Raw genomic sequence first — 25,167 nt, forward strand, 5'->3', positions numbered from 1 at the left:
GAAGAGAGATTTTGTATGACTGGCTTGGGGTGTGGGTTTTTGTTGTTTTTGGTGGTTTGTGTTTAGTAAATGGCTTCAGTATGTTCAATTGCTTATGTATATGTGGGAATATGTTGTATTTTGGTATTTCGTATGAATTCTGGTTGGTCGTGGAAATCATGCCTCGTATCGGTTACTACTATATATATAGTTGTGCTACCACCGTACTATGATACTTCCATATCACAAAATTAATGGCAAGAATGTGAGGAACTTGAAACTTCAATCGACTACTACCCCGAGACATGATTAGTCCAAATGGTCAGGGTAATGAATTTCATGCTATTACCAATACTCTGCCACAATGCCCATATGATCCGGGCTCGTTCTCTCCCGGGTGCATATTGTCCTTTTTTCTGAGAAGGTCGTGAAGGAGCCTTTATCCCTTTATTGTGCACCATTAACCCTGCATATGGAAGAAAACACCCTGGCAGAAATTCGTTTCAGACGTCAAGGGAGCCATATCGCCCAGTGCGGGGTTAAAGGATGACACCAACTTTCTTCGATAGAGACAACAAATATGTGATAACGATCTTTCCCGTGCGCCACTGTTTCGCTAGTGCTTATCATTGTCGGGCGACCAACAGTTACACCATCAAGGCTACCATATTATCGAATCCTGCGGCTTACCCCCATTATCCTGTCCTCACGTGGCTTCTCTAAAGGGGTCGTCGTATTCGACTGTACGACAATAAGCATTGTTTCCGGAGCTACCAACTAGGGCCAAGCTATCAGCAGCCCCCCAACCTCGATAAAGCACCATAACAGCCAAGCGAGGGGGGCTGGTCAATTGATTACCACCGGAAATTTCTCACTATTTTCCACATCCCTAGGATTGAGTGGCGGAAGCCGAGGACGGCCGTCATAATGTGAACGGACTAGTAAGCATGGTTTCTCAGGCGTCCAATGTGAGCGTGTACCTAAACCCGCACAGCGGCATGACGTCTCCGCGCTAGCAAACAACAACTTCTCCAACGGCCCATATCCAGAGACTGGTGGACATGTCACAGAAGTATCTCGGTTATCGCACCATAGACCCTCGGCGATGGCGGTGCGATCGCACTACTACATATACTGACTGTTGCCCTCTCATTGACATCCCAAAGACTCTCCCAGCTATCTCATCCTAGCCTTTTACTGCCTACCACACATATTTCTCCCTAGAATTAACATAGAAATGGCGCACAGTGCGAATTCCCCAGACACCCGCCCTGCTAGATATGACATCCTCATAATAGGAGCTGGGTTTTCTGGAATATTCATGTTATATCACCTTCGCAAGCTAGGCTATTCATGCCGGATTTACGAAACAGGGACAGAGTTAGGAGGGACGTGGGCAAATCATATCTATCCAGGTGTGAGGGTCGACTCGGAAAGCTGGATTTATCAGCTGTCTATGCCGGAGGTCTGGGAGGATTGGTCTTGGAGCGAAGTTTACCCCTCCGGCCAGGAGCTGCGTCGGTATTTTGTCCATGTCGATAAGAAGCTTCATATTAAAAAAGATGTGGACTTCCAGACCAAGGTTGTGAAGGCACAGTTCGTCCGAGGTAAAAGCTGTTGGCGCACTGAAACGGAGGATGGTCGAGTCACTGAATCTCAATTCCTCCTACCATGTACAGGACTTGCATCGAAGAGCTACACGCCTGATTTTCCTGGGATAGAGAGTTTCAAGGGCGAGATCTATCACTCCGAATACTGGCCAGAGGAGAGCATCAATATTCAAGGGAAGAAAGTGGCAGTGATAGGAACAGGCTCAGCAGGAATTCAGATCATCCAAGAGTGGGCAAAAGAAGCAGGCACTTTGACGGTTTTTCAGAGAACACCCAACCTGGCTTTGCCCATGCGACAGCTTCAACTTCCCCAGGAGCAGGAGGTTATCAGGTCCATGTATCCGCACGTCTTTCGGGACCGTGGTCAAACCTTTGCGGGCTACGTAGCAACGCAAGTACCCAAACGGACATTTGACGTTTCACCCGAGGAGCGTGAAGCGTCTTATGAATATGCATGGAAAAAGGGCGGGTTTAATTACATTCTTGGAACATATATTGATAACTTGACCGATCTACAAGCAAACCGTGCCTTGTACGACTTCTGGGCTCAAAAGACGCGTTCGAGAATCCACGACCCCAGAAAGCGGGACCTCCTGGCACCGTTGGATCCACCACATCCCATTGGAGCGAAACGAACGGCACTGGAATTGAATTACTACGAAGTATTCAACCAGCCGAACGTCCACCTAGTCAATGTGCGCGAGGAGAAAATTGTTGAATTCCGGCCCCACGGTATTGTCACAAGCAGTGGAGCCTACCATGAGCTTAACGCGGTCGCATTGGCAACTGGGTTTGATGGTTTGACAGGAAGCTTGACCAACTTAGGTCTTCGAAACACGGAGGGCATATCTCTGAAGGAAGAATGGAAGGATGGAGCAAAAACATACTTGGGTTTGACGCTTAGCGGATACCCCAATCTGTTCTACATGTGCGGAGTGCATGGACCGAGCGCACTTAGCAATGTACCCTCGACTATTGAAGTACAGGGCCAGATTATCATCGATACAATCCAGAGAATGCGGGCCAATCGACTGGCATCTATCGAGGCTACACCGGAGGCAGCAGACTCATGGACGAAATGGGCGGATGAAATCGCTAACGCGACACTGTTTACTCGGGCGGACTCTTGGTATATGGGCGCCAATATACCGGGGAAGAAGCGGCAGATGCTTAATTTTTGTGGTGGGATACCGGCATACAAACAGGCTTGTACAGAGGCTCTGGAGAATTGGAAGGGGTTCAAGACTGTACAGATGGCGAATCTCTGAAATTTGGGACGACTCCATGCGGAAATCATGACGAGTGAAAGAGAGATCGACTGTCTTCCGCGAGTCAGCGCAGGCTGTCAACCTTTTCCCAAACGCTTTGAAAATACGAGTGGCAGAACTTGGTCTCCCCAGAAAATACAGAAAATCTTGCCTTGCCCTAGTTGGGAGATGGGGAACTCTCCCGAGAAACTTTCTATTGGGAGATTGGCAATAAGATAGTACCAACCAAAGACATATTCGAAGGACCAAGAATTTGGCACTGTTAATCATCGATTGAATGGTTCCGCAGGAAAAACATGGGTCCCTCAAGTGTATCTTGCGGGCTGATCATCCGAGACATCGTGTGATGTTTCTAGGACCTACCGTGCAAGGAGTCTATAGTGGTGAGAAAAAGAGATTACAGGCCACGAAGCTATTTCCTCGGAGGAAGGACTGTTGAGGCATTTCCCGAATCAAAAGGGCTAGGAACATTAGAACATATCGTGCGGCTGACTCGCTCCATTGACCCATTTGTGTGATAGACTGCTAGTCAATTAATCAGCTAATTAGGTAGCTAGTTACCTAGTTAAAAGTTCCACTAGACCGAGAGCTGGATTTGTTTGCTTTTTCTATTTTTATTTTCTTTTTTTTTTTCTTCTTCCCCCATCCCAGCCCATTTCTCCAATTGAAACAATGGCCTTGTCGGGGCGTGGCCTGAGGTTTCTGCAGGCCTCCCATGTCCGACCACGTGTACTTCCAGAAGCATCTCCTCTTTCCTTCCTCTTCCTCTGTACCTCAATAGGTTAACAATCAGAAACCTCTCTCCACACCGAACACACATATTGTATTCTAGTTCGCGACCTGCACTGTACAACAAACAGAATTTTCGGTGTGCAGCCTCGAATTAAAGCAATAACTGGCCCACTGGTTTGGAATGACCTGCAACTACTTGTACGCTATGTCCATATCGCGATCAAGCATCTTCGAAAGAGCTTATTAAGTTAACTGGGGCCGCTGTCACTGAAATTTTGCCTTGATTGGTAGCTTTCAGGTAAATCGGTGGATCGTGTCGTTCAGCCTTATGAAGCGATATTAATCTATTAGAAATAACCCTCATAACAGCAACCTTCGGATTTACATGCCCGAAATCCAAATTGGGGATATAGGTGGAAATAGACATGGTCTTTTTGACCCCGGTCGATGTGGCTGACTGACGATAAGCTGCAAAAGAAATATGGAACTAGCAGGGGTTTAAATCAACTCATACCGACATTAGAAATCATCAGAACCCAGCGGAAGCCAAAGATATCCAGCCAAATGCGACGATCTCTTTCCCAGATGCACGAGGTCCACCTGAGCTACTACACCCCTTTTTGGCAGTATCTCCGAAATTCTCCAGCACGCTCTCACAAGTATCCCCCGGAATACGCCAGTCTTTCTAGCCTGCACGTTTAAAAGCTAACCGCTGCACGCAGGATGGAGTGTGCAGCTCCAGCAATGCAGAATACGAATTGTCCGGTTTGCCAGAAGAACAGGCTAATTCTAAATCCAAGCCAAGATGAGGAAATAAACGTATACCGAATAAAAAGATATCTATTACACCATAGGCAAGATATATCCAATAGGCATCCATTTTATAAGCGCCATCCCTTCAGATACTACGTCACATTATTCCATTTAATACGGAAACCATTTTGTTCGTCCTTCGACAAATACGACATGCACCCTGAGATGTATTAGCCCAAGGCTGCTAGCGCCTTTCATCAACAAAAAGTAAGATGGGAATCGTCCCGTCATTTAGGATTGTGGGAATAACTATTGACACACTTATGCAGCCACCCTGGGTCTCAGTTGCGGTGTGCAATGACATTGCAGTACCATGACAAGCCTCCTACACCCGTCACCCCAGCTGAAACGGAAGCCGAGTCAAGTGTTCAGGCCGCGTTCTCCGAAACTCATCACGCAGTAGCCGCTGCATTACCGATCCTGTGAATTTTTACCATGACCATAGAAAAGCTTAGTCTAATTGACTGAAGATACCAGCATAAGAGATCATTGGATAGATGTAGCCTGCCCAATAATTGATTTGCGGCAGGTATATTGCCTGCGAGTGGTATTCTTTCAAAAAGAACCCTCACCGGTGCATAATTCACCTTCAGACCTTCATACAATCTATTCCAAATCATCATGATCGAACTTTCGTGACGAGGTCATTAGGATTCTGGCATGCAGACGAGCCCAGGAGCGCTGATCTCTATGGATCTGACTTCCGTGACACTGTGCTTGTGCTGGCCTCGCTCGGGTTTCCGCAACAGGCAAAGCCTGTCAAGGATTATCCTTCCATGCTCATCTGCAAGATGCATATGGCGCTAATGATGTATTGGAAGCACACTTACCTGAACACCAACTCAACTACTGGCCCCTCTGCCCCCGCCCCCGCCTCTTTCAATTTGCAGGATACCCTATGGCTCGGAACATAGAGCGCACTAACCAGCTCGGCATGGCTTGCCGTCTTTCAGTGGGAGCCAAGATCTACTTAGGGTTCCTGTGTCGCAGTAGCTAGACATATATCCGTCCATTACCACCTCATGCAAACGGCACACGTGCATTCCCCTATTTGATCACAATCCGCCTGCGCACCAGATATGTCCAGCCCTTCGCCTTCCAGTGATCAACCTCAATCTCGCAATCGCCCTGGTTCTGCATGCGCAGAATGCCGTCGCCGAAAGATGCGCTGTGATGGGAAGCATCCCCAATGCATTAATTGTTCTAACGCGGGCATAACATGTGTCTTTAACCCGCAGCCTTCCCGCCGGGGTCCCAAGAAAGGCCATTTGAAAACCTTGCAGGTGCGTATCGGTGAGTAGTATGCTCTACTATAGAAAACACCAACAAGGACTTACGTGAATAGCGAATCTCGAGAATGTACTGTTTGGACGGACACAAGATCCCGTGTCCGCAGAGACATCCACAAACGGTGATGTTGCTGCGCAACCCACAGTGCATAGCTGGAATGAGGAGCCCCAGTTAAATGTACTTCTCAACGAGTTCAACGCCCCAGCGGGAGCACCAAGCGTAGGGGCAGTGCCGGTTTCGGACTTATTGCATGCCGAACTGTAGGTATCATGATTCCTTTTTCCGCGCTGTTATGCTGAGCAAGCAAGTGACCAGTTGTACTTTGATCGTGCGCACGTTTTCGTTCCCATTCTCAACGCACGGCGCTACCTTTCCTGGACCAGGGATTCCAACAAGTCTGTATCGAGAAGATGCTTGCAGTACGCCATGTGGACGATAACTACATCCATGTCCGCCCAGCTGGAGCATCTATGCGAGCCCCTATACCAGTCTGTTCGGCAGCTCCTAGGCTATCTACAACTAGTAGATAGAGATTCCGAGGTTGACCAGATAGAGCATGTTCAGGCTTTACTGATACTTGCTGTTTACGAGTTCACTCACCATAACTTCCGTCGCGGGTGGGTGAGCGCCGGTCAGGGCATCCGACTTGTGCAGCTGATGGACCTGCACAAGCTTGATCTTGGCCAGGCGGAGAATACAGGATCTCACCAAGCGAGTACATTGGAGGATCTCGTCTGTGCGGAGGAGAAGCGTCGCGTCTTCTGGGTAGCGTACATTCTGGACCGACTTATCTCCTTGAGACACGAGAGCCCGTTAACCTTTGACGAGCGAATTGTATGTCATGTCGATGCTTTGATCGCCGGCGTACCTAGCTGATGGTTGACAGATTGCGACACGATTGCCCGCCAGAGAGGAGATGTTCCAGACAGGTCAACTAAGCCAGATGACCGGTTTCCTCTCGAAAACCATTATTGAAGATAGACCGCTACTCAAAGCAGAGCTTTCGGAAATGGTCATCCTAGCATCACTTTGTGGGAAAACGGTATTGCACCGACAGCAGGCAGTCGCGGAGCAAGCCGACTGCGGCATATCCAACAGCTTCTGGGAGCGACATCGTTGGTTAGATGCTGTACTAATCAAGAAGGGTCGGACCATCTCGGCAGTCCAGCCAGTAACGCCCACTCTGCCAGCCGAACCGGTGTCTCTCACCCCCAATCTTATGATACAATCGGCTATTCTATACCACTGTATGACGCTGGAGCTACTGGCTCGCGCGACTGAGAATAGTGAGACGCTGCGGCAATGCCGACAGCGAGCACTCCTGACTGTCCAGGAGATTATTCGCCTGACAGAGGCGGTGTTGCAGCTGAGTTACTTTGAGGTGACTTGCAACCTTCCCTTTCTTTAGCTAGCTGTACTGATGTCCGATAGATCTCCCCGTTCACACCGCTTCCCATACTTCTCTGCGCCCAAGTGCTCATGATGTATCAAGAAACAGATGCCTCGTGCGTGCTGCAACTGCAGGAAGTTTTAGGTATGGTGCAAAATTTGGCGAATACTAATTATCTTTGCCGGGAATGGGTTAATCAACACTCTGATCTGTTTGATCTCGAACCCGACTTTGTCCTTGCTGAGGAGGAGAGCCATGGTTAGGTTCGTCGATATTGTACATACATCTTCTATGGAAAGCTGCTCAGCCTTATACGCTACGAGATCCGGAAGCTCGCTTGGGTTGGCCTTGTGACGTGCACTACCATGACGAAAATGGCTCACGGTGAATGAGCAGCCAATGAAGGTAGTTGAGGCGTGGGACTGCCGGATCGCGAAAGAGATCGGCTCAAAAATTGGCTTCGATGGGGGTGGTCAGGCGGCTTCATCCGCCTATAATATACCTGGTATACCCCGGATCCGCAGCGCCGGTAGATGAAGCTGTGAGATTGCCGTGTGCGGCGGGCTGATGCTTTAGCCGCGGAAACGAGACTCGGCAAGCAACCGTCTTATCAGATCAACTTTAATAAGGCTTGGTTGGATCGATCGATCCACCTTGTGCTTCTCATGGGTAGTCATGGCGAGCCAGAAGATAGAAGTAGAATTGTCTGATCGCTCCCGGTCGGCGGCTGAGCAGAGGGAGTCATCCCTGCCGCAAAATGCGGACCGGGCTTTGAATAGCAGGAGTGAGCCTGTTCCTGAACCGGTCTATCCCCAATGGTAAGCTCACCAACCTACAAGAGGGTCAACTTTTCTGACAACCAAGGCACTATGTCGCCGTCGTGGCAGCCGGGTTCATCGTGATGCTCACAACCTGCGCTTTCGTGTTCTCCTTTGGAGTCTACCAATCCCTCTATGAAGAGATGGCCCGCGAACCAGACACTCCTTTTACCGGAAGCACGACTGCGCTCATCGACCTGATCGGCACACTGGCCATTGCGCTCATGTCGATGGCTGGCCCTTTCGCCATGTCCTGGGCGAAGCTCTTCTCCCCACAAGCCGTGATCATCGCCGGCGGCTGGGTATTCGGCATCGCCTACATCCTCGCCAGTTTCAGCAAGGCTCTATGGCATTTTGCCCTAACACAGGGCTTACTCCTGGGAATTGGCACCTGCATGGCCTACGTTCCCACCATGGCAGTTGCCCCAACCTGGTTCAGCAAACGTCGCGGCCTCGCCATGGGAATCATCATCTCGGGGACCGGAGTGGGGGGCATGATCTGGCCGCCTGCACTGCGGGCCATGATCTCCCATGTGGGCTTCCGCAACGCCCTGCGCATCTCAGGCTGCATCTCACTGACGACCGTCACCGCCGCGGGCAGCATCCTGCGCTGGGAGCCCAAATTCCACGAACAAGTCAAACTGCAAGCAGCCGGATCCTCCAGCAGCAGATCCCACCCTCGTCCCAAATGGATCCGACTCTTCTCCGTCCCGCTCGTCAACTGGCGTGTAGCCCGCTCCAAACGCTTCACGGCCCAAGCCCTCGGCTGCTTCCTCCAATCCGCCGGCTACTCCACGCCGCTCTTCTTCTACGCCGCATACGCCCAAGCCCTGGGCTACAGCGCCACAACAGCAGCCAACTTCATCACGCTAAGCAACGCATCGAACTTTGTCTCCCGCATCATCATCGGCTACGCAGCCGACAAGCTCGGCAGGATCAATGCCCTCGCGGCCACGACGCTGCTCAGCGCCGTGGCCGTCTTCGCCTTCTGGCTGCCCTCGTCGCTGGTCTCGAGTGCTGCCGCACACGGACTCTTCATCGTCTTCACGATCCTATACGGCGCCTTTGCTAGCGCGTATATCTCCCTCTTCCCCGCATCCCTAGTGGAGCTCTTCGGCGTGCAGCATTTCACTAGCGTCAATGGGGCGCTGTATCTGGTGCGGGGGGTCGGGGCGTTGCTTGGCACGCCGCTGACGGGGCTGTTGATTCCACGAGGCTCCGCCCTGACGGAGTCGGGGACATACGAACGGGCTGCTATTACAGTGGGAGTGTTGTTGTTCGCTGCGACGGTGGCATGTTTCTGGGTGCGAGCTGAAGTACATGGGAAGTGGCGGGTGTAGCTACCTCAACTCACTGCAGATTCATAGTAATTAAATCAATGATAAATATGTAACATTACAATCATAGAATCGAACCGAATCGCATCGAAAATAGAATACATTCAACCCGAAACCATCCCCCAACTACCATCATATCCATACCCATTAACCCATCAATAAATCACTCAATGATCTAGAAACCCCCCAAAACAGCCCCACACAGCACCATCCCCAACATGCCCAACCCAACCTTACTAACCCCAACCTGCTTCATCGGCACAGCCGCCGACGACCCCGTCTCACTCGCCGCACTGCCCGTACTCGTCCCCGTCTTCGTAGAAGATCCCGTAGCCTTGGTGCCCGTCACGCTCGCCGTCGCCGTCGCAGTCAAGTTACCGGAGCAGAAGGGGTCCTCGACCGCCCCGTTGGACTGAATGCAGGAGAGAAGCTCCTTGACGTCTTGTCCTTGGGCCAGACAGTAGATTCCGCAGTCGTTGTCGTATTTGGTTGGGCTGGCGGGCGAACAGCATTTGTCCATGATGGCGCTCGCGTTGTTGGTGTTGGGGAGCGCGCATGCTGCATCTTGCACGGGGAGGACGTAGAGGTTGCCTGTGGAGGTGCATGTGCTGGCGGTGGTGGTGGCTGTGGCGGTTGTGGTGGACATTTTGTTTTTTTGGCTCCTCGGAGAGGGTGTGCTTTGGTAGTAGAGAGAGAGAGTGTGTGTGTTTGTGGAACGAGTGTTCTTTGTAGATGTGGATGTGGATAACAACGAAACGAGTGTTGTTTGCGTAGGTAGGTGAGGAAGAGGAAGAAAAGGTGAAAGAAAAAGCGAGAACAAAGGTACTAATAAATAAGTAAATAAATATCTCACCTCCGGATTTTCCCAACAGCTACAATCCCAAACAGGAGACCCCAAGCAGCCCAAGGCAGCCGATCCACCAAGACCCTTGGCAGACCCACCAGACCCTATATTTATCAGCGGCAATACACGGCAATACCAGCCGTAGGCCCCCGTAACTGACTAGAATACGGGGCCATCAGGCAATGCAGGTTTCAGGTGTAGCCAATCAGAATAGACGAAACCCGGGATCGCACCCCGGGATTACCAGATCGGGGGGAAAGTTCAATCCTGACCCGACGTAGTCTAGGGGATCCGAGCTGGCCATGGATCGATGGGTGACGTGGTTCAGGTTTGGTTTTTTTTTTGTGGGATGGGGTTATTGGATGCTTGCATTAATTGATATGAATATTATTGCATTGATTTGTTGTTTTTTTGGGGGGTTGTGCTTTGTTTTGATTGGGGATGTTTCAGTTGTTACTTACTGTAATGTACTTTTCTTCAGTGAGGGTATTGCAGTGGCATGAATGTACTTTTTAGTGTAGCTGATGATGGATTAATTTTAGTACTATGCTATCGATGGAGCTAATCATCATCCATTCTATTCCATTCCATTCATTCATTCATTCCTTCCATCTATCCATCTCTCTGACATTCACGTCATATTCATGGTCAAATGCAAAGTACCCCGTACTGTATAATGCATCTGCACTGCACTGCACTATACACCTCACATCCCCCATCGCGTACCTGCACCTCCCCATCACCCCTTAAACACTACACCACACTACACTGCACCATCAACCTCCCTCTTCACCCTCTCCAACACCTCCCTCGCCCACCTCTCCCTCCTCACCAACTCCCCATTACACACAACCGGCAACCCGAGCACCTCATTCGCATGACAATCCGAAAACACAGGCCCTTTCACCCCCCGTTCCCGACAAATCCGAACCGCATTCTGCAATAAATTCCTCCCCACCCCGATCCCCCGAAGATGTTGCTGCACAGTCCATGCTCGAATGACGCCGACGACTGGCTGACAGGACCCTGTTCCTGAAGTTGAAGGAGCACATTGCTGCCGGTTCTGGTAGAGCTGTTCCCGTACCACCGCATCCCGCACATGGCCCCAGAGTTCTTCCTCAGTGTGTATGATCCGCAGGACGAGCGTGCCGATCACCCGGTCTTGGTATTTCATTACGAGCATAATATCTCCTTCTTCCTTCTCGTCTTCGTGTTTTTCTGCGTTGTGGTGATCTTTCTGCACGCGGGCATCATCTCCCACTTTAGATCTAGAAGGCGATGATCGAGATGGTGAAGGTGATTGCTCTCTCCGCCGATGCTTATACCTCGTCCCTCCCCTCCATAACCACACCCAGGTCCCCGTACGGCCTGCTTTCTCTAGGTATGGGTGTGTCGTGTGCGCCGCGGCGAGGAGATACACCATGATGCAGGCGGGCCAGGTGATTAGTAGCAGGAAGGGCCAGGTATTGTCTCCTCCGGTGGTGGTGGTGCTGAGTGCGCGAGTGAAGAAGTAGGTTATGATGAGGGAGAAGGTCAGGCATGTGAGCATGGCTGGGTGGGTGAGCATGGAGCGGGCGGCGAGTTGGCGTTGTTGGGCGATGCTGTCTGCTATGAGGTGCAGGGAGGCGATTTGTTCGGCTTCGGTGGTGGTGATGGAGGTTGTTAGGGGTTTTTTTGTGGAGGACATTTTGGGATTGGGTTTGGTGGTGTGGGTGTTGGTATGAGGGAGGTTGTTTTGGGAGATGGTTGGTGAGGTAAGAGAAGTATACAAGTGGGATGTGGTGAGTGAAAACATACTGACGCAGGTTCCAAAATGCTATCTGTGCTGTTTTTACTGTGTTACTGATTTAGTGTATATTGCAAACGTTGATCGCATTTGATTTTAAAAGAACTAAGTTAATGCTTCGCAGGTTACTTTTGCGGAAAGATTCATATTGCACACTTTTTATCGCATACTCTTGTCCAAATGCTACCGTGCTGGGCATTTCCTGTGGGACCTCTTGTTCCCCATCCAGCTAGCTATTACTCCCCGTAACTACCTGCACGAATCCCAATCACCGTTCCTCTACGTTCTATCCCGCTTCGGCCCCTGCTCCTGTCCTGAGGCTGTGACCATGGGTGTGGGTGTAGGTTCCTCGCCGGACAGATACTCCAGAGTCAGACGCTTCGTCTCTGGAATAAGCAATGAGGTCAAGCACCCGCACAGCATGAACAGAGCAAATATCTGCATTACGTGATTGAGCCACGGCGTATCAGATGAGTTAACGCCCCCCTTCGCTCCCCGATGCGCCAGCGGCCCGAATACACACTGCGCAATGATGGCACCGATCTTTCCAGAAGCAGCACTGATCCCATGCGAGGTTGACCGATACCGCGTAGGGAAGCACTCCCCTGGCACAATGAACGTGGTGGCATTTGGCCCGAAGTTAAAGAAGAACTGTGCCACCACGTACAATGCCAATAATCCGTTGTCGGACCTCTTCAGCGGCTCATACGCGAACCCGATGATGATAAATATGATAGTTAATATCACAAATCCGGTAATCTGGATTGGTTTGCGGCCTAGCCGGTCGACTGTTGCAACCGTCACCCAGTATCCTGGAATGGCTCCAGCACAGATCAAGATCAGGTTCCCCACAGCGTTGCGGTAGAAGTACTCATATACAGTACTTTCACCGTTCCAGCCGATGGCCGTCAGGATGATGGAATTATTGAGCCCAAGCCCGTAGAAAGCTATAAAGTCAGCTCGTTACAGTCAAAGTGGAGTATACTTACCAACGTCAAGGAAGAACCACGAGCCTGCAGTGCCAAGCAATACCTTGCCATGCTTCCAAGTGGTGAAATGCGAACGAAAGTCCGACCAACTTGCTTTTGGAGTCACTAGTCTGATATCGGCACTTTGAAGCACAGCTACCCGTTTGACCTCGTCAGGATGGCCTTCGTGTTTCCCCAGAATGTAAGCTTCAACATCTTCATCCGCTTTGAGTAAATCTCTGGCGACATCAAAGGTGTAGCGCGGGGTTTCAGGGATGGTTAAACGATAATAAAGCGCAAGACAAGCCGGAACCGCTCCGAAGCCAATGAAGACCCGCCACATTTTATCCACGGCCAGCTGACAGACTCCACTGCATTTACTCACGGAGGCTGCAGACTCCAGGGAGCCTTTAAGCCCTACCGTCACGATTAGCGCGACAATTGCAGCAGCAAACTGTCCGAAGCCTTGCATGGCAAAGACAGCTCCCATCATGGCTCCTCGATGCTTTGTATTCGCGAACCTACTCGATTAGCTGGGTTCTAATATAAGGGGTAAGCACATACTCTGAAGTTATGATTGAAGATAATGGATAGTCACCACCAATGCCGATACCCATGACTGTACGCCAGAATACCAAAAGGCCCGTGATGGACACTGCAGGAGAATTCGAGGACAAGCACTGTGCCAATGTAGCCAATATGATGATGATGATGATGAGCTCAATCCCGTACATGCGCTTGCGACCGACGATATCTGCCAACCATCCAAAGAACAACTGGCCGATGACGGTACCAGCTGATGTGGAGACCTTGATGGCAGTGTCCGAGCTGTATGGGATCTTGCCAGGGCGGTTGGTCGCGTGTTCCCAAAAGGCAACACCCAGCATGCTTGAGCAGAGGTTTATGGCGAAAATATCGTAGGAATCGGTGAAGAAACCCACCCCAGCTACGACGACCGCGCGAGCGTGACGCCATCCGAACGGAGCGTCGTCGATGCGTGCAAGGGCTAAACGACGACGCTCGTTGGGGTCCTCCACATGAGAAAGGTCAACATTGTAGTTTGGGAACGCGGCCGTATCAGAGGCAGCCATATCATCCCGACAAGGTGTCACAAGGGGTAGGTCATGCAAGAATATATGAGCGTGTTAGCGGACTGCATAGATCAAGAAGATGGGAAGGTGGTTGGAGAGTGAAAATCGTGCTTATAATGCTTACATATATCTTTCCTTGAGTTCCAGACACTCCCTCAATCTTCCATCCTCGTTCACCCGTCTGGATATGGCATCTCTAGGAATGAAGTCAATGGTGTCTGAAGTGACAGCAACACTCGGGCAGACCGATATGGGAGGAGATGGATACCAGTCAGCCGGGCACGTGGGGTTTATCAACCTGCCTGGGCTGGAAGCATCCATGGATTAATTCTATCGGAGGGTCTGGAGTTTCTGTAGCTCACCTGAGGTTAACTTTAATTCAGCCCGAAGTCATCTGGAAGTCTCCAAGCCTCTGTGGACTGACATCATAAGACATCATCTTACAGTGTTTCTCATTTTGTCTAAGATTGAAGGCATGTGAAGATGGCTTCCGCTTCTGACAGCACCTGAAATTGGAGAATGTGATGCGGACTTTCCATGTAGATGGTAGAAGCTCAGGTTGAAATGCAACTCTACTATCCGGACATGCGTGTCTGGTTTAGCTTTAGTCATGATATGGACCGGCAGTAGTAGGATAGTTAAGTGGGTTTGTTGAGAAGTATAGATGGCGAAGAAATATGGATTGACACGTGACAAACGCAAAGAAACCTCCTAATCAAACACACTACGCCGCATAGACTACACTAGTTCAATCACATCACTTCAAGCTCTTTTGCATTTTGACTTTTTTTCTCTAGCGTTAGATGCCCCAAACCCCCAAAGGATCCGCGCCTAAAGATCCCCGAGCCTGTTGCAGCTTCTTCACTCGTTTAACTATGGTCCCCACAGCAATAGGTCCCACCAGTGTGCAGATCGAAATTGCCCAGATAACTACCAGATAGATGTCCGAGATTTCGCCATTAGACCCACTGGCAAACATTCCCTGGCTCTCCGCGAGAGAAGCAATAAGATACCCAACTTCACCTCTGGCAACCATTGCCAGTCCGAGGATAAACGGTGGATAGAGCGATTTCGGCTTGGGAGGGAGGGACATGGTACTGCTGGGATTGGATGAGGTGGTTTGAGGTTCTGCTGCAGATACAGGCTCATCATTGCGGTTGGGATTTTGGGGATTTCTCCTGTGTTCGGCCGAGTTTCTAGAATCTGCATTTTGATCAGACTGTTCTGTACGAACTGCAGATTGGCGTCTAGGGCGAGTATCCTTCTCCTTTGACTTCTTCTTTTTCTTGTTCTCGCTTTTACGAGAAGTACAGGAGATGAGAGCCCAAGAGAACGGTTTCCTAAAAGTGAACAGCAGAGTTTTTGTCGAAGGTAGCGAGAAACGAACGAGCCATAGACCGGTGACCATCTTTCCAAACATCATGAGAATGGAGTAGATGATGCCGCGCCATACAATGTCTCCGCGGAACATCTTGGTGATAGGTATAGCAAATCCGATGGAGGCCTGTACATGTTAGAGGTAGATAATAGCCACCAAGGATAAGACTTACGAAGAACAATGGAATCAAAATCCGATTCACAGGCTCTTTATAGTACTTCTCATACACTTCTATACCGGTCGGAACTTTTTCATGTGGATTGAAAGAAGGTTCCAGCGGCATGCTTGGAGCAGCGTTGTCTGAACGATGAGGCGTCGACTGCTCAGAGGTAGCCTGCCCACCTAGCACGCCAGGCTCGGACTGTGAAATGTCGCGATCCGTGTTAGTATTCGGGATATAACTATCAGCAGCCAATCCATCAAACCAAGAAATAATCACGCCCGCAAGATACGCAGCAAATAGGCTGGATGTCCCTGCATAGGTAGCGCCCGCAACAAGCCCAACCAGCATAGATGTCTGCGCAAGGAAAGCAAATTGCATAGATCCCATAAATTGCGGCAGATTACCTCTCATAGTGAGAACCTTTTGCAGGATCGGCTTCAGGCAGAATACGCACAGGATGAAAACACCCAATGCAAAGCCAAGGGATACAAACAAAGGTCGAACCACAGTAACAGCATTAAACGACGAACCACTACCACCAAGATTTGAGATGATTTGAACCATGACAAGACCAACAACATCGTCTAGCATAGCAGCACTTGTAGTGACAGTACCAAGACGTGTATGGATCAGATTAGTGGTTGACAATATGGTGAAAGTGGTGCCAAGACTGGTTGCGCTGAGAGATGCGCCTGCAGCGAAGGCCTGAAGGGGGCTGGCGGAAACCAGCTTCACCAAGATGAACGATAAGCCCATGGGAACCCCGATCCCAGTGAGGGCAACACATAGCGAAATAAAAAGGTTGGCTCTCATCGATTTGATTGAGGTTGATAGACCACCTACTTAAGTGAGTCATGGATCTTTCCCCTGGACCAATAAGACTCACCTTCATATACCAGCATGATAAGCCCAATATAGCCCAGTTGTTGGATTACTCTTTCAGTCTCCGTATCCAGCCATTTTGCCCCCGGGGTCCCCCAGAGGATACCGACGAACAGTTGACCGATCAGTCCACAGTACAGTAGCTTATCGAGACAGACATTGATGAGGTTCAAGACCACCAAGAGTCCAGCCTGATTGAGAAGAGTCGAGATACTTGGCTCATGGTACGCAAAAGCTGCGTCCGACCCACTGCTAGCCATACTGACCCCACGGAATGCAAGAAGTTCATGGATGTTGTTTCATTTTCGGATGCCGCTGATTGCAGATCGTGCTGGCCTGTGATTACTAATCTACTATTCCCGATTGATTTTCTCGCAGTCAAACAAATGTTCTACACTGTACTCCGTAGTTGGATATAGCCATATCTTATGCAGAGAGAGCAGTCGGAGATAGTTACCAAATTCTGGTTTACTCATAGCCCGCGCTGTGAGTATTACGACCCAATTATAATGCACTCACTCACCCACCCGTCAGAGGCTGGAGGTCTCAGCTCCTGTATTGACCCACCGATCCATAGCGTGGGAAATATTCAGTTTCTCCCTACCGGCTAAATGGATATAGGTAGTACTGGATGCTCTCATGTGTTTGTATCTGAAACCTTTGAACACGGCTCGATAGGCAGTTTGCCCGAAGTGCATATTGTTAGCACATGCAAAACAACCCCGAAGCCGTTTATAGCAGTATGCAAAGAAAGCATCAAAAATAAGCAATTCTATGCATTAGCCAAACCTTCTGTAATTAAGTGACAGCAGCAATTGTCGATCACTCTCATCAGCCAGGAAAGCTACAATTCCAGCCAGCGATGGACCAAGCACCTGTCTGGAAACAACCTCGGCACACGACGATGTGCATAACGTTAATGCATAAACCCAATTCAACCTAACCGTTCAAGAATTAGTCAAATAGAGCAATGCTAATGAAGAAGGCAAGTAAAAATAGAATTGCGGAAGCGTTTCATCCCAGCCGCAAGATCGACACCGGCGTCGCATCCAAGTCTGGCTGGAACCCTCGGAAGAGAACCGACCATTCCATCATGCTCCAACGGAGGTTACAGATAGAAAGGGAGATAAGAACACCCGTTCATGAGTTTTGCTTCATCTTTTTCAGTCTATCTCGCAAGTATTACTCTAGATGCCTAGTCAGTCAGTTTAGATATGGATGAATCTCCGAAGTGCAAAGACAAATCAAGCCAAGCCCGGTTTAATTATGATTTAGGGTACGGTACCTCGGAACCTCAAACTTGAGTCGAACGGTTCGACTCAAGCAGATCACCCGACCACCCACACCCCTTCTGTCTACCACAGTATAGACTAGGACTGTCCTCCGATCACGTTTCCCGACATTTAGATCGAGGGATAAGTCGATCCTTTCCGGATGTTGAACCATAAGCTCCAGTCCGCGGTATCAGATCTCAGACGCATGCACACCCCTGACCCCTACCTACTGTTCTACGTACTAACTTTATACTGTGAATTGAATCCTCACGCCTTCAAGCGAGGACGGAGAAAAAGGTATAAAATTGTCTTCAATTCCTGCTCGGATCTTCTGTTTTTTTCATCCAGCATTCTCAAGCAAGCAATCCTTCCTTCATCCATCCATCCATCTTTCGCTCGTTCTATTCACATTCCCTCGTTAGGGTACGTACTACTTCTATTTTACTTCCTCAATCTTTGTTGAAGAAATTGCACAGACATCTAACATTAAGCTCACAGAATCTTAATCTACTCAGTCAAAATGCAGTTCACTCTCATCACCGCTTTCGCCACTGCCTTCCTGGCCTCCTTCGTTGCCGCCAACCCTGCTCCTGCCCCGGCTCCCTTCGAGATCGGTATCGGTGCCAACGCTGCCGCTAACGCCGCTGCTGAGGTCGCTGCCAATGCTGGTCTCGGTGCTGGTGCTGGTATCCACTTCAAGGCTTAAGTGGGTTCATTAGGGTGAGTGACTTTTACATACTTGGGGTTCTTGTATTAAGCTAATTTTTGGTGTTGTATATGAACAGGGTTCTCTGTTGACCACGATATTATTATCCAAGTACCTGCTGTGCTGGTATATCTGGATGGATGGGATAAGGTTGGATTTATTGGTATTTTTGTATTTAGTCGGTGTCGGGATAATATGATAATGTTTTGTTGATTTTCTTCTGTATCTGCTGTAGTCTAACTAAGAAACATTCTTCATCTTAACGATACTTCTGGCAGGTCGCACCAAAGGCATTATAAATGAACGGTAAATTACAGAGATCCAACAACAGTCTAACCCAACCCTTCCTGGTATGCCCCGAAACTACCCGCTCTTTATGCCCACATGGCCTTGAACTTCTCATTGAACTCAGCTTGAAGCATTCTGAACGCCCTCAAGACTTGCAAAAATCCCTTCTCGGTATCACTCGGTAAAGCGGAGGAAGTGGGATTGTCAGTCGCCTTTGCCTTTTCTTTTCTCTCGGGTACCTTATTCTCACTTTCTTCATCGGCACTCAACTCATCTTCCCAGCTGTCCGCTACCTTCGCTTTCTTTGAATTGGCGGATGCCGAAGTGAGCGGGGGCTTGGTTGTGGCTTGCATTCGGACTCGGGGTAAATTGGCTGATTTCGTGGCTGTCCCTGGCAGGGGATCGCTTGCATCATAAGCATTATCATCCAAGTCGATCTCGTGCACATCACCACTACCAGCCACATCCAACAAGTCCAGGTCAATGTTCGGGGACAGCTTGAGATAGTTCTCGAAATCAGTGACAATGGTGGCAAGGACCAAGGAAAAGTCGTTCAGGAGAAACCAGATATCACCCCTGCGGATCATATTTCCCTTCTCCAATGCCTTCACATTTCCGTGCTTGAAGAAATCATATAGATACGCATTGAGTGGAAGTTTGCCCTCTTCCGGGTAAACTCCCACATACGGCACCACTGCTTGTTCTAGCCAGACACCGCTGCGGACCTTTTTACAGAGGTCAGATATGCTCCGCCATTTATCGCCATGACCTGACAGTGCGGCAAACGACGACGTGACTCGGGTCGAAGGAGTAACGGCCAGTGCGTGGCTGATTCTCTCCGGAGATTTGTCGCCACCGCACTTCATTCCTGTCAGCGGGAGGAAACAGCCTGGATCTATGATGTGCTGCTCAACAAAGGTGGTCACATAAGATGTGTAAATATCTTGAGTCTTCTCGTTATGACTGCGCAAGATACTAGCCGCTTTCTTCGGAAGACTTGGAAGAATCACAACAGATGGGGATTTCTTCTCAGAGGTTCGGAGGTTCTCAAGGGCAACTAGAGGTAGATACTTGCGACCGAATAAGTGCGACATAACAAGCATCAATGTGAGAACAGTTTCTTTGGGTCTCTTGCCGATATTCTTGCACAGTCGATGAAAATATCCACCGTTGAGGAGCGCATGGAATGCAAAGCTCGAATTCTCGGTGTAGTACAGATGCGATATGGTACCCGAAAAATTGAGGGGAAGACCGCTAGCGTCGAGGAGCTGATTGCGACGGAGGTATTCAATCGAGAACCGCAGGTGATGGAGAACAGTATGTTTGGCCTCCGGGCCCCCAAGGTAAATCCGTGGGCATGAAAGGATCGAGTTGATGGCTTTGACGGCAAACTGAGACCGATTGGACTTCTGGAGCAGAATGAAAAGTCGTAGTACTAGAGTGGTAGACAAAGGAAAATGGCCATTCAAGCTTGGAAGCTTCGAGCTGAGTAGACGGTGAATCTTGGAATCCGGAATACACTGAAAGACCACGTTGCCTAGGAAGTCGAAGCCTCGGCGTCCAGCTCGACCAGCTGCTTGCCGAAATCCAAGCCCCGTTAAATAGATAGAATCACCGGCGAAGACGACGGTTTTGCATGGCATATTGATACCAAGAGCCAATGTACCTGTGGCGATGACAACCCGGAGGTAGCCCCTGCGGAAGAGCATCTCACAAACCTGTCGGTACTTGCGATTCATACCAGCGTGATGGACACCGATCCCACGCTTCATAGCATCAATCAACCGAGGAGAGACCTGCCGTTTCCGCAGTTCTTGAGCATGTTCCTCAAACTCAGAACCCGCCAGCTTCTTTTCATCAGCTAGGGAAAACCTCGATATTGGCTCTTCTGGGTCAAACAATGCGTGCCAACTCGACTCTGCAGACGCAGTCTCACGCATCTGTTCTGCTCTGGACATTTTTTCATCTCTGTCTCCAGATCGAATTTTCCCTTTGAGAGGTTGTTTGTGTTTGGAGCGCTTTTCTTCTGACTTCTTCCACCTTTCCCACTCACTAATCTTGTTCGCCCAGCTTGTACTTGAAGACTTCCACCGGGCCTCGGATTGTTCCAGTTCATCAAGAATATGCTGACACATCCTCTCACACTCACTTCGATCATAGTTAAAGAAAATAGCTGGTAGGGCGTCTTGGTTATGGAGAGAACAGATCAGGGGCAGTGTTGTACTGAGAAGTCTGTTATCCACTGCGCGGGGCTCATCTGACTGGCCGAGTTCGCCAGACGATACCTGCATGTTATCGTTCGTGTTTACATAGCTTCCTCGTGAGAGTTCCTTCACGACATCATCGAATGGAGAGCCTGAGATGTTCATCCAATGTTTCAGTACCAGCTTCAGCTTGGCCTCCCACTCCAATATGTTGGCTTTGGATATGACACCTGGCAGTGCGTTTGACGGATCCAACGCTTTCTCAAGGGGATAATCTGCTGTTTTGTACTTGTCCATGGCCTTCCAAAGTGTCCAACAATCACGCGGCTCCAGAGTGAGATCGTCCGGGAATCCACGAGATCGGTTGGTCAGGCTTGTCACAGGATGTATAAAGGACATGTTTGGACAAGCATCGAGGCCGAGTGCAGCTATATGAGTGACATTTGATAGCCCGTTAAAGACGAAAGTGGATGGAGGTCTGTATTCAAACTTTCTTAGGTCCGACCATCTCGTTTTGTGCTCAATCATTTTCAGTTCATGGCCATTTGCATTCTGAGTCAACCTTAGCCAGTTGCTGAATTCTTCGGGATTACCGACCGTCGCGGAAAGTGCAATGATAGGGCAAGGTGCAAGAAGAAGCAATTGCTCCCATACCACTCCATCATCTGATTGACCAATGCAGTGGATTTCATCGAAAATGATACGCTGAATGCGAGACGCCCACGATCTCGCGTTTGACGGAGCAAGAAGCATAATCTGAAGGATGTGTGGTACTGTGATTAAGATCTGACAGCTGGTTGGGTTGTTGATGCGGTAATCACGTGTATGAATAGCCCAGACAGACTTTCCAGCGTATTTGTAGCTCTTACTGAATTTTGCTTGGACCTCGGCGGCGATCTGATTGACAAGTGCTTTAGTCGGGGCAACGTACACCAAGACCCCATCGTCACTGCTCTCGAGGACCTGTTTCATAGCATAGAATCTATTCTACAGTCAGGAATTTGAAGCACACTTTGTTATAGGCTGCCATATGACACTTACGATATGAAAGTCTTCCCTGCACTTGTTGGAGCGACAACAAAAAGACTCGCTTTAGCGTCGATTTGGTCCAAGATCTCTCTCTGCCACCGATCAGGCTCAAAATCATGAACACGGGGGTCTGGTGCCGATTCCATATTTCGATCGAAGTATGGACCCGCATGAACAAGCTGAAACTCAACTGGTGTCAAGCCCGTTTGGAAGTTGGCGTGCTGTGAAAATGTTGGTGTGAATGAGGATGTAGCTTTCCCTGAAGTTTGACAGGAGATGTCAATACGTGGAAGATTGAGCGCTTTGATGGTTTCTTCAACAAAACATCGAATGCCAACCGTAACGCCTTGCTTCGCCTTTGAGATCTTAAGAATGAGGAACCATATGAGTGCCACTATCCCCATAGGCTTGTTCTTCTCTGTTTCGCACTTGGTTTTCCACAGCTGCACTAGGGTCATTATGAGATAAGCGAGTATTTCTAGCTCTATCAGACAGTCTCCCTTTTTCTTTAAGCTGTGGAGATACTCGGAAGCATCTTGATATCTCTGGACCAGATTGTCGGCATGCTCGATACCATGGCGTTTATGTTTCCATGCTTCTAATTGTCTTTCAAGGTTTTTGTCCCGTTGTTCCTGGAAATGAAGTTCTGCCTCTGCTTTAACCGACGCAGACGCGCTGGTCTTTGGTTGTCTAGTCTGTTTTGGGCCATTCTTCGTGGATCGAGATGTCCTGTCTCTCTCCATAGCTTCAGAAGCCGGATTTTTTCTTGGCAAGACCTTGAGGTCTGCCTTAGCCTTTACAAAAATGGACTCTGGTTCCGCATCTGTGAGACTGGCAGCATATTTCTCAGTTTCAGCCATGAACTTCTGATTACGGCGAAGAAGCCACTTCGTAAGAGGAATTGCATTCCGCTGATCTAGCGGTCTGCGATGATTATGCCAGTGGCTGATTTCCTCAAAGATTCGCGACACTGCAAGCTCCTTCCCAGCAGCAGATTTGTCAATAGCAAGTGATATTGGCTTGAGATGGCGGTCAAAGTCGGGGTTGTTGAAGGGGAGCACGGCAGTTGCCTTTGTCCGGCTATTAACTTGGCCACTGCCCGAATTCCTAGTTTTCTTCTTGCTGCTTGCTTTCCTACTGCTAGTCTTGTCGCTCACTTGGAAGCTAGCAATTTCGACACCACATAGGCCTTTCACTAGTGAAGCAAGCACCGAAAACCTATCCACGATTGATTGGCTGAAGGAGCATTCAAGATCAGACGGACAGATTATTTGCAATTGCATCAGCTCAAGGAACAACCGCCCATCAATCAGGTCCGCCACATCACAGCTTATAGGTCTAAGCCTCATAGCATCATGCCACAACTGTGATGTGATGACACTCCGAGATACTTCAACATATCTTACCAGCAACAACTCACCAGGGAGACAGTACTTGGGACCATACACGCGGTTTTCAAGTTTGCACTCACTCAGAATGATTGTGTGTAGTAACAGAGCACGTAGCCCCAACATCTCATTCTCTTGGCGGCAGTCAGAAGTTAGCAGGACACTTGCTGTTAGAACTGTGGCCCACTCTCGCTGAGTGAGAGTGTGATCAGTGGCGCCCAAGATACGCGGGAAATTGCGTAGAGTAGGCTCGACTGAGGAAGGGCTAGTGGGAGAAGGTCTTTCAGTACTGGGGCTAGCTTCGATGTGACAATGCGCCAGATTGATTTCAGATTCCACCTCTTCTGTATCAGAACCAGATGATTCCGTATCCTCCGCAATGTCCAGGCTGACAGAATCCACGCAGAAAAGATTCCGTGCCCGTTCTGCGGAGCCCTCTAGAACCATAGTAAACACCTATTCAAGGTTAGGTTTAGTCCAATACAGATGAAGACGCTGAGCTCACCTTGGTATCACGACACTCCAAGCTGTTCAACAATGAGATATTAAAGCCATGTGCGACAAACCAATGTATCATCGACCTGAGCGTAATTCTATTCGTCCAAAACGAGGGAAGAGTGTTATCGGACATTTCATCACAACCACTGTCTGAGCTATCGTCTGACAGCACTTTCTCGGGGTCTTCTAGAGCTCTACCAAATGCTCTGTCATGCCCGCTAGAACTTGAAAAGGCCCCATCATGACACATGATAAAATAGACCCCCTCCGAAGTAAGATACTCCTCAAAATCAGAGCAGTTGTATGTATCAAAGCATCTCACTTGCATGGATGGAAAAGCCTTAGGAGCATTCTGTTGAAGATGCTGTAAAATGGCTTCACGAGCTAGACGGTACTTCGGCAACGACGACTCATCGGCATGTGGTGGAATAGATGCCATCGAGTTTTCCGCGAAGAAGACGATGTGAAAATTGCAGTTTCGTTGTCGAAGCTGTGCTAGCAACCTCTCCACGATGTAAGTGGCATGAAGCAGCTGAAAGCCGTTGGAAAAATCAAGCTGATCGTCGGCGAAGCAGTGCAAGAGAAGTGAGTCTCCATCGATGATGAAGAGCTCACTGCCTGCATAGTCGCCAACGAGGTCGACGGTACGGGAGTACAGGCTAGTGTACCTGAGGAGATAACGTTATCAGACGTGTCCTTGACAGCGTGCAACTAAACCTGGTCAGGAATGTCTGGATTGGTCACTTACCAAGACAGGAGCTTCTGTGGATCTGCCATCGCGATGGTGTAACCAGGACTTGTGTGGGGGAGTAGAACAGAAGAGCTGTGAGGACGAGGAAAAAAGAAGTCGAAAGGGCAGATACTTAGGCGCGTATCAGTGATGGCGGGGTACAGGATGGCAACCAATATATAGTATTCACTGCCAGGCCATTCACTGCAAGGACATGCAAGGCTGTAGGCACCTGCCGAGCGAGCCTCGCAGTGGGCTATCTCTGATCCCTGCTAGTTGTTGTTGGGTCTAGCACTGCCCTGCGGGGTGTGGTATCCATGCGCGAACATTGGTCTCAGCAGCGCGCCAAACTGATACGATGGAAGAATGATGCGTAGCAACTCGCTGGCTATTAGACCAGATGTGGTCTCGTTCGGGTGGGCCATAGACCCGCAAGTCGAGCAAGAGGAGAACACAGACCGAATAACGTAGAGCATTTCCAACCGGATTATCCCGTAACTGGAGTTGATGTAGACAGAACAAGCATCGTAGGACAGAGTCCGGCGCCAACTGGTCACATGTTAAGCAGTTGCTGGACAGTTTGAGATGAGATTACCCGATACATAGCACTCGGATGGATTAGGATACTATTTCAATGAGCTGATGGGATACCGTTGGATGAGATAGTCAGTACTACATAAAAAATATTCCAGTCGGAGGTC

At 49.4% G+C, this 25,167-nt stretch overlaps 9 protein-coding genes across 9 annotated transcripts; 4 read left to right on the forward strand and 5 right to left on the reverse strand.

The window, feature by feature from the left end:
- Positions 1-1,216: 1,216 nt before the first annotated feature.
- Positions 1,217-2,857, forward strand: AtWU_00739 (flavin-containing monooxygenase; the record flags this gene model as incomplete). Its single annotated transcript, XM_035495854.1, has 1 exon — positions 1,217-2,857. The coding sequence occupies one exon, from the start codon at positions 1,217-1,219 to the stop codon at positions 2,855-2,857; it is 1,641 nt and encodes a 546-aa protein (XP_035351747.1).
- Positions 2,858-5,481: 2,624 nt separating this feature from the next.
- Positions 5,482-7,345, forward strand: AtWU_00740 (citrinin biosynthesis transcriptional activator CtnR; the record flags this gene model as incomplete). Its single annotated transcript, XM_035495855.1, has 5 exons — positions 5,482-5,695; positions 5,748-5,952; positions 6,001-6,526; positions 6,579-7,073; positions 7,124-7,345. The coding sequence occupies 5 exons, from the start codon at positions 5,482-5,484 to the stop codon at positions 7,343-7,345; spliced, it is 1,662 nt and encodes a 553-aa protein (XP_035351748.1).
- Positions 7,346-7,757: 412 nt separating this feature from the next.
- Positions 7,758-9,240, forward strand: AtWU_00741 (MFS general substrate transporter; the record flags this gene model as incomplete). The annotated part of the gene is made up of 2 exons (XM_035495856.1): positions 7,758-7,900; positions 7,947-9,240. The coding sequence occupies 2 exons, from the start codon at positions 7,758-7,760 to the stop codon at positions 9,238-9,240; spliced, it is 1,437 nt and encodes a 478-aa protein (XP_035351749.1).
- A 172-nt stretch (positions 9,241-9,412) lies between these two features.
- On the reverse strand, positions 9,413-9,883 carry AtWU_00742 (uncharacterized protein; the record flags this gene model as incomplete). The annotated part of the gene is made up of 1 exon (XM_035495857.1): positions 9,413-9,883. The coding sequence occupies one exon, from the start codon at positions 9,881-9,883 to the stop codon at positions 9,413-9,415; it is 471 nt and encodes a 156-aa protein (XP_035351750.1).
- Positions 9,884-10,844: 961 nt separating this feature from the next.
- On the reverse strand, positions 10,845-11,768 carry AtWU_00743 (uncharacterized protein; the record flags this gene model as incomplete). The annotated part of the gene is made up of 1 exon (XM_035495858.1): positions 10,845-11,768. One exon carries the CDS (start codon positions 11,766-11,768, stop codon positions 10,845-10,847), a length of 924 nt encoding a protein of 307 aa, XP_035351751.1.
- A 378-nt stretch (positions 11,769-12,146) lies between these two features.
- On the reverse strand, positions 12,147-13,926 carry AtWU_00744 (phosphate:H+ symporter; the record flags this gene model as incomplete). Its single annotated transcript, XM_035495859.1, has 3 exons — positions 12,147-12,814; positions 12,857-13,356; positions 13,400-13,926. 3 exons carry the CDS (start codon positions 13,924-13,926, stop codon positions 12,147-12,149), a joined length of 1,695 nt encoding a protein of 564 aa, XP_035351752.1.
- Positions 13,927-14,725: 799 nt separating this feature from the next.
- Positions 14,726-16,609, reverse strand: AtWU_00745 (cation:proton antiporter; the record flags this gene model as incomplete). Its single annotated transcript, XM_035495860.1, has 3 exons — positions 14,726-15,430; positions 15,477-16,306; positions 16,354-16,609. 3 exons carry the CDS (start codon positions 16,607-16,609, stop codon positions 14,726-14,728), a joined length of 1,791 nt encoding a protein of 596 aa, XP_035351753.1.
- A 1,174-nt stretch (positions 16,610-17,783) lies between these two features.
- AtWU_00746 (similar to An14g01720) lies at positions 17,784-18,329 on the forward strand (the record flags this gene model as incomplete). Its single annotated transcript, XM_035495861.1, has 2 exons — positions 17,784-18,046; positions 18,122-18,329. The coding sequence occupies 2 exons, from the start codon at positions 17,784-17,786 to the stop codon at positions 18,327-18,329; spliced, it is 471 nt and encodes a 156-aa protein (XP_035351754.1).
- Positions 18,330-18,703: 374 nt separating this feature from the next.
- On the reverse strand, positions 18,704-24,513 carry AtWU_00747 (putative DEAD/DEAH box helicase; the record flags this gene model as incomplete). The annotated part of the gene is made up of 4 exons (XM_035495862.1): positions 18,704-21,803; positions 21,863-23,694; positions 23,744-24,404; positions 24,485-24,513. The coding sequence occupies 4 exons, from the start codon at positions 24,511-24,513 to the stop codon at positions 18,704-18,706; spliced, it is 5,622 nt and encodes a 1,873-aa protein (XP_035351755.1).
- Between the last annotated feature and the right edge of the window lie 654 nt (positions 24,514-25,167).

Source organism: Aspergillus tubingensis, assembly GCF_013340325.1.
Source record: "Aspergillus tubingensis WU-2223L DNA, scaffold_2, whole genome shotgun sequence".
Taxonomy (NCBI): domain Eukaryota; kingdom Fungi; phylum Ascomycota; class Eurotiomycetes; order Eurotiales; family Aspergillaceae; genus Aspergillus; species Aspergillus tubingensis.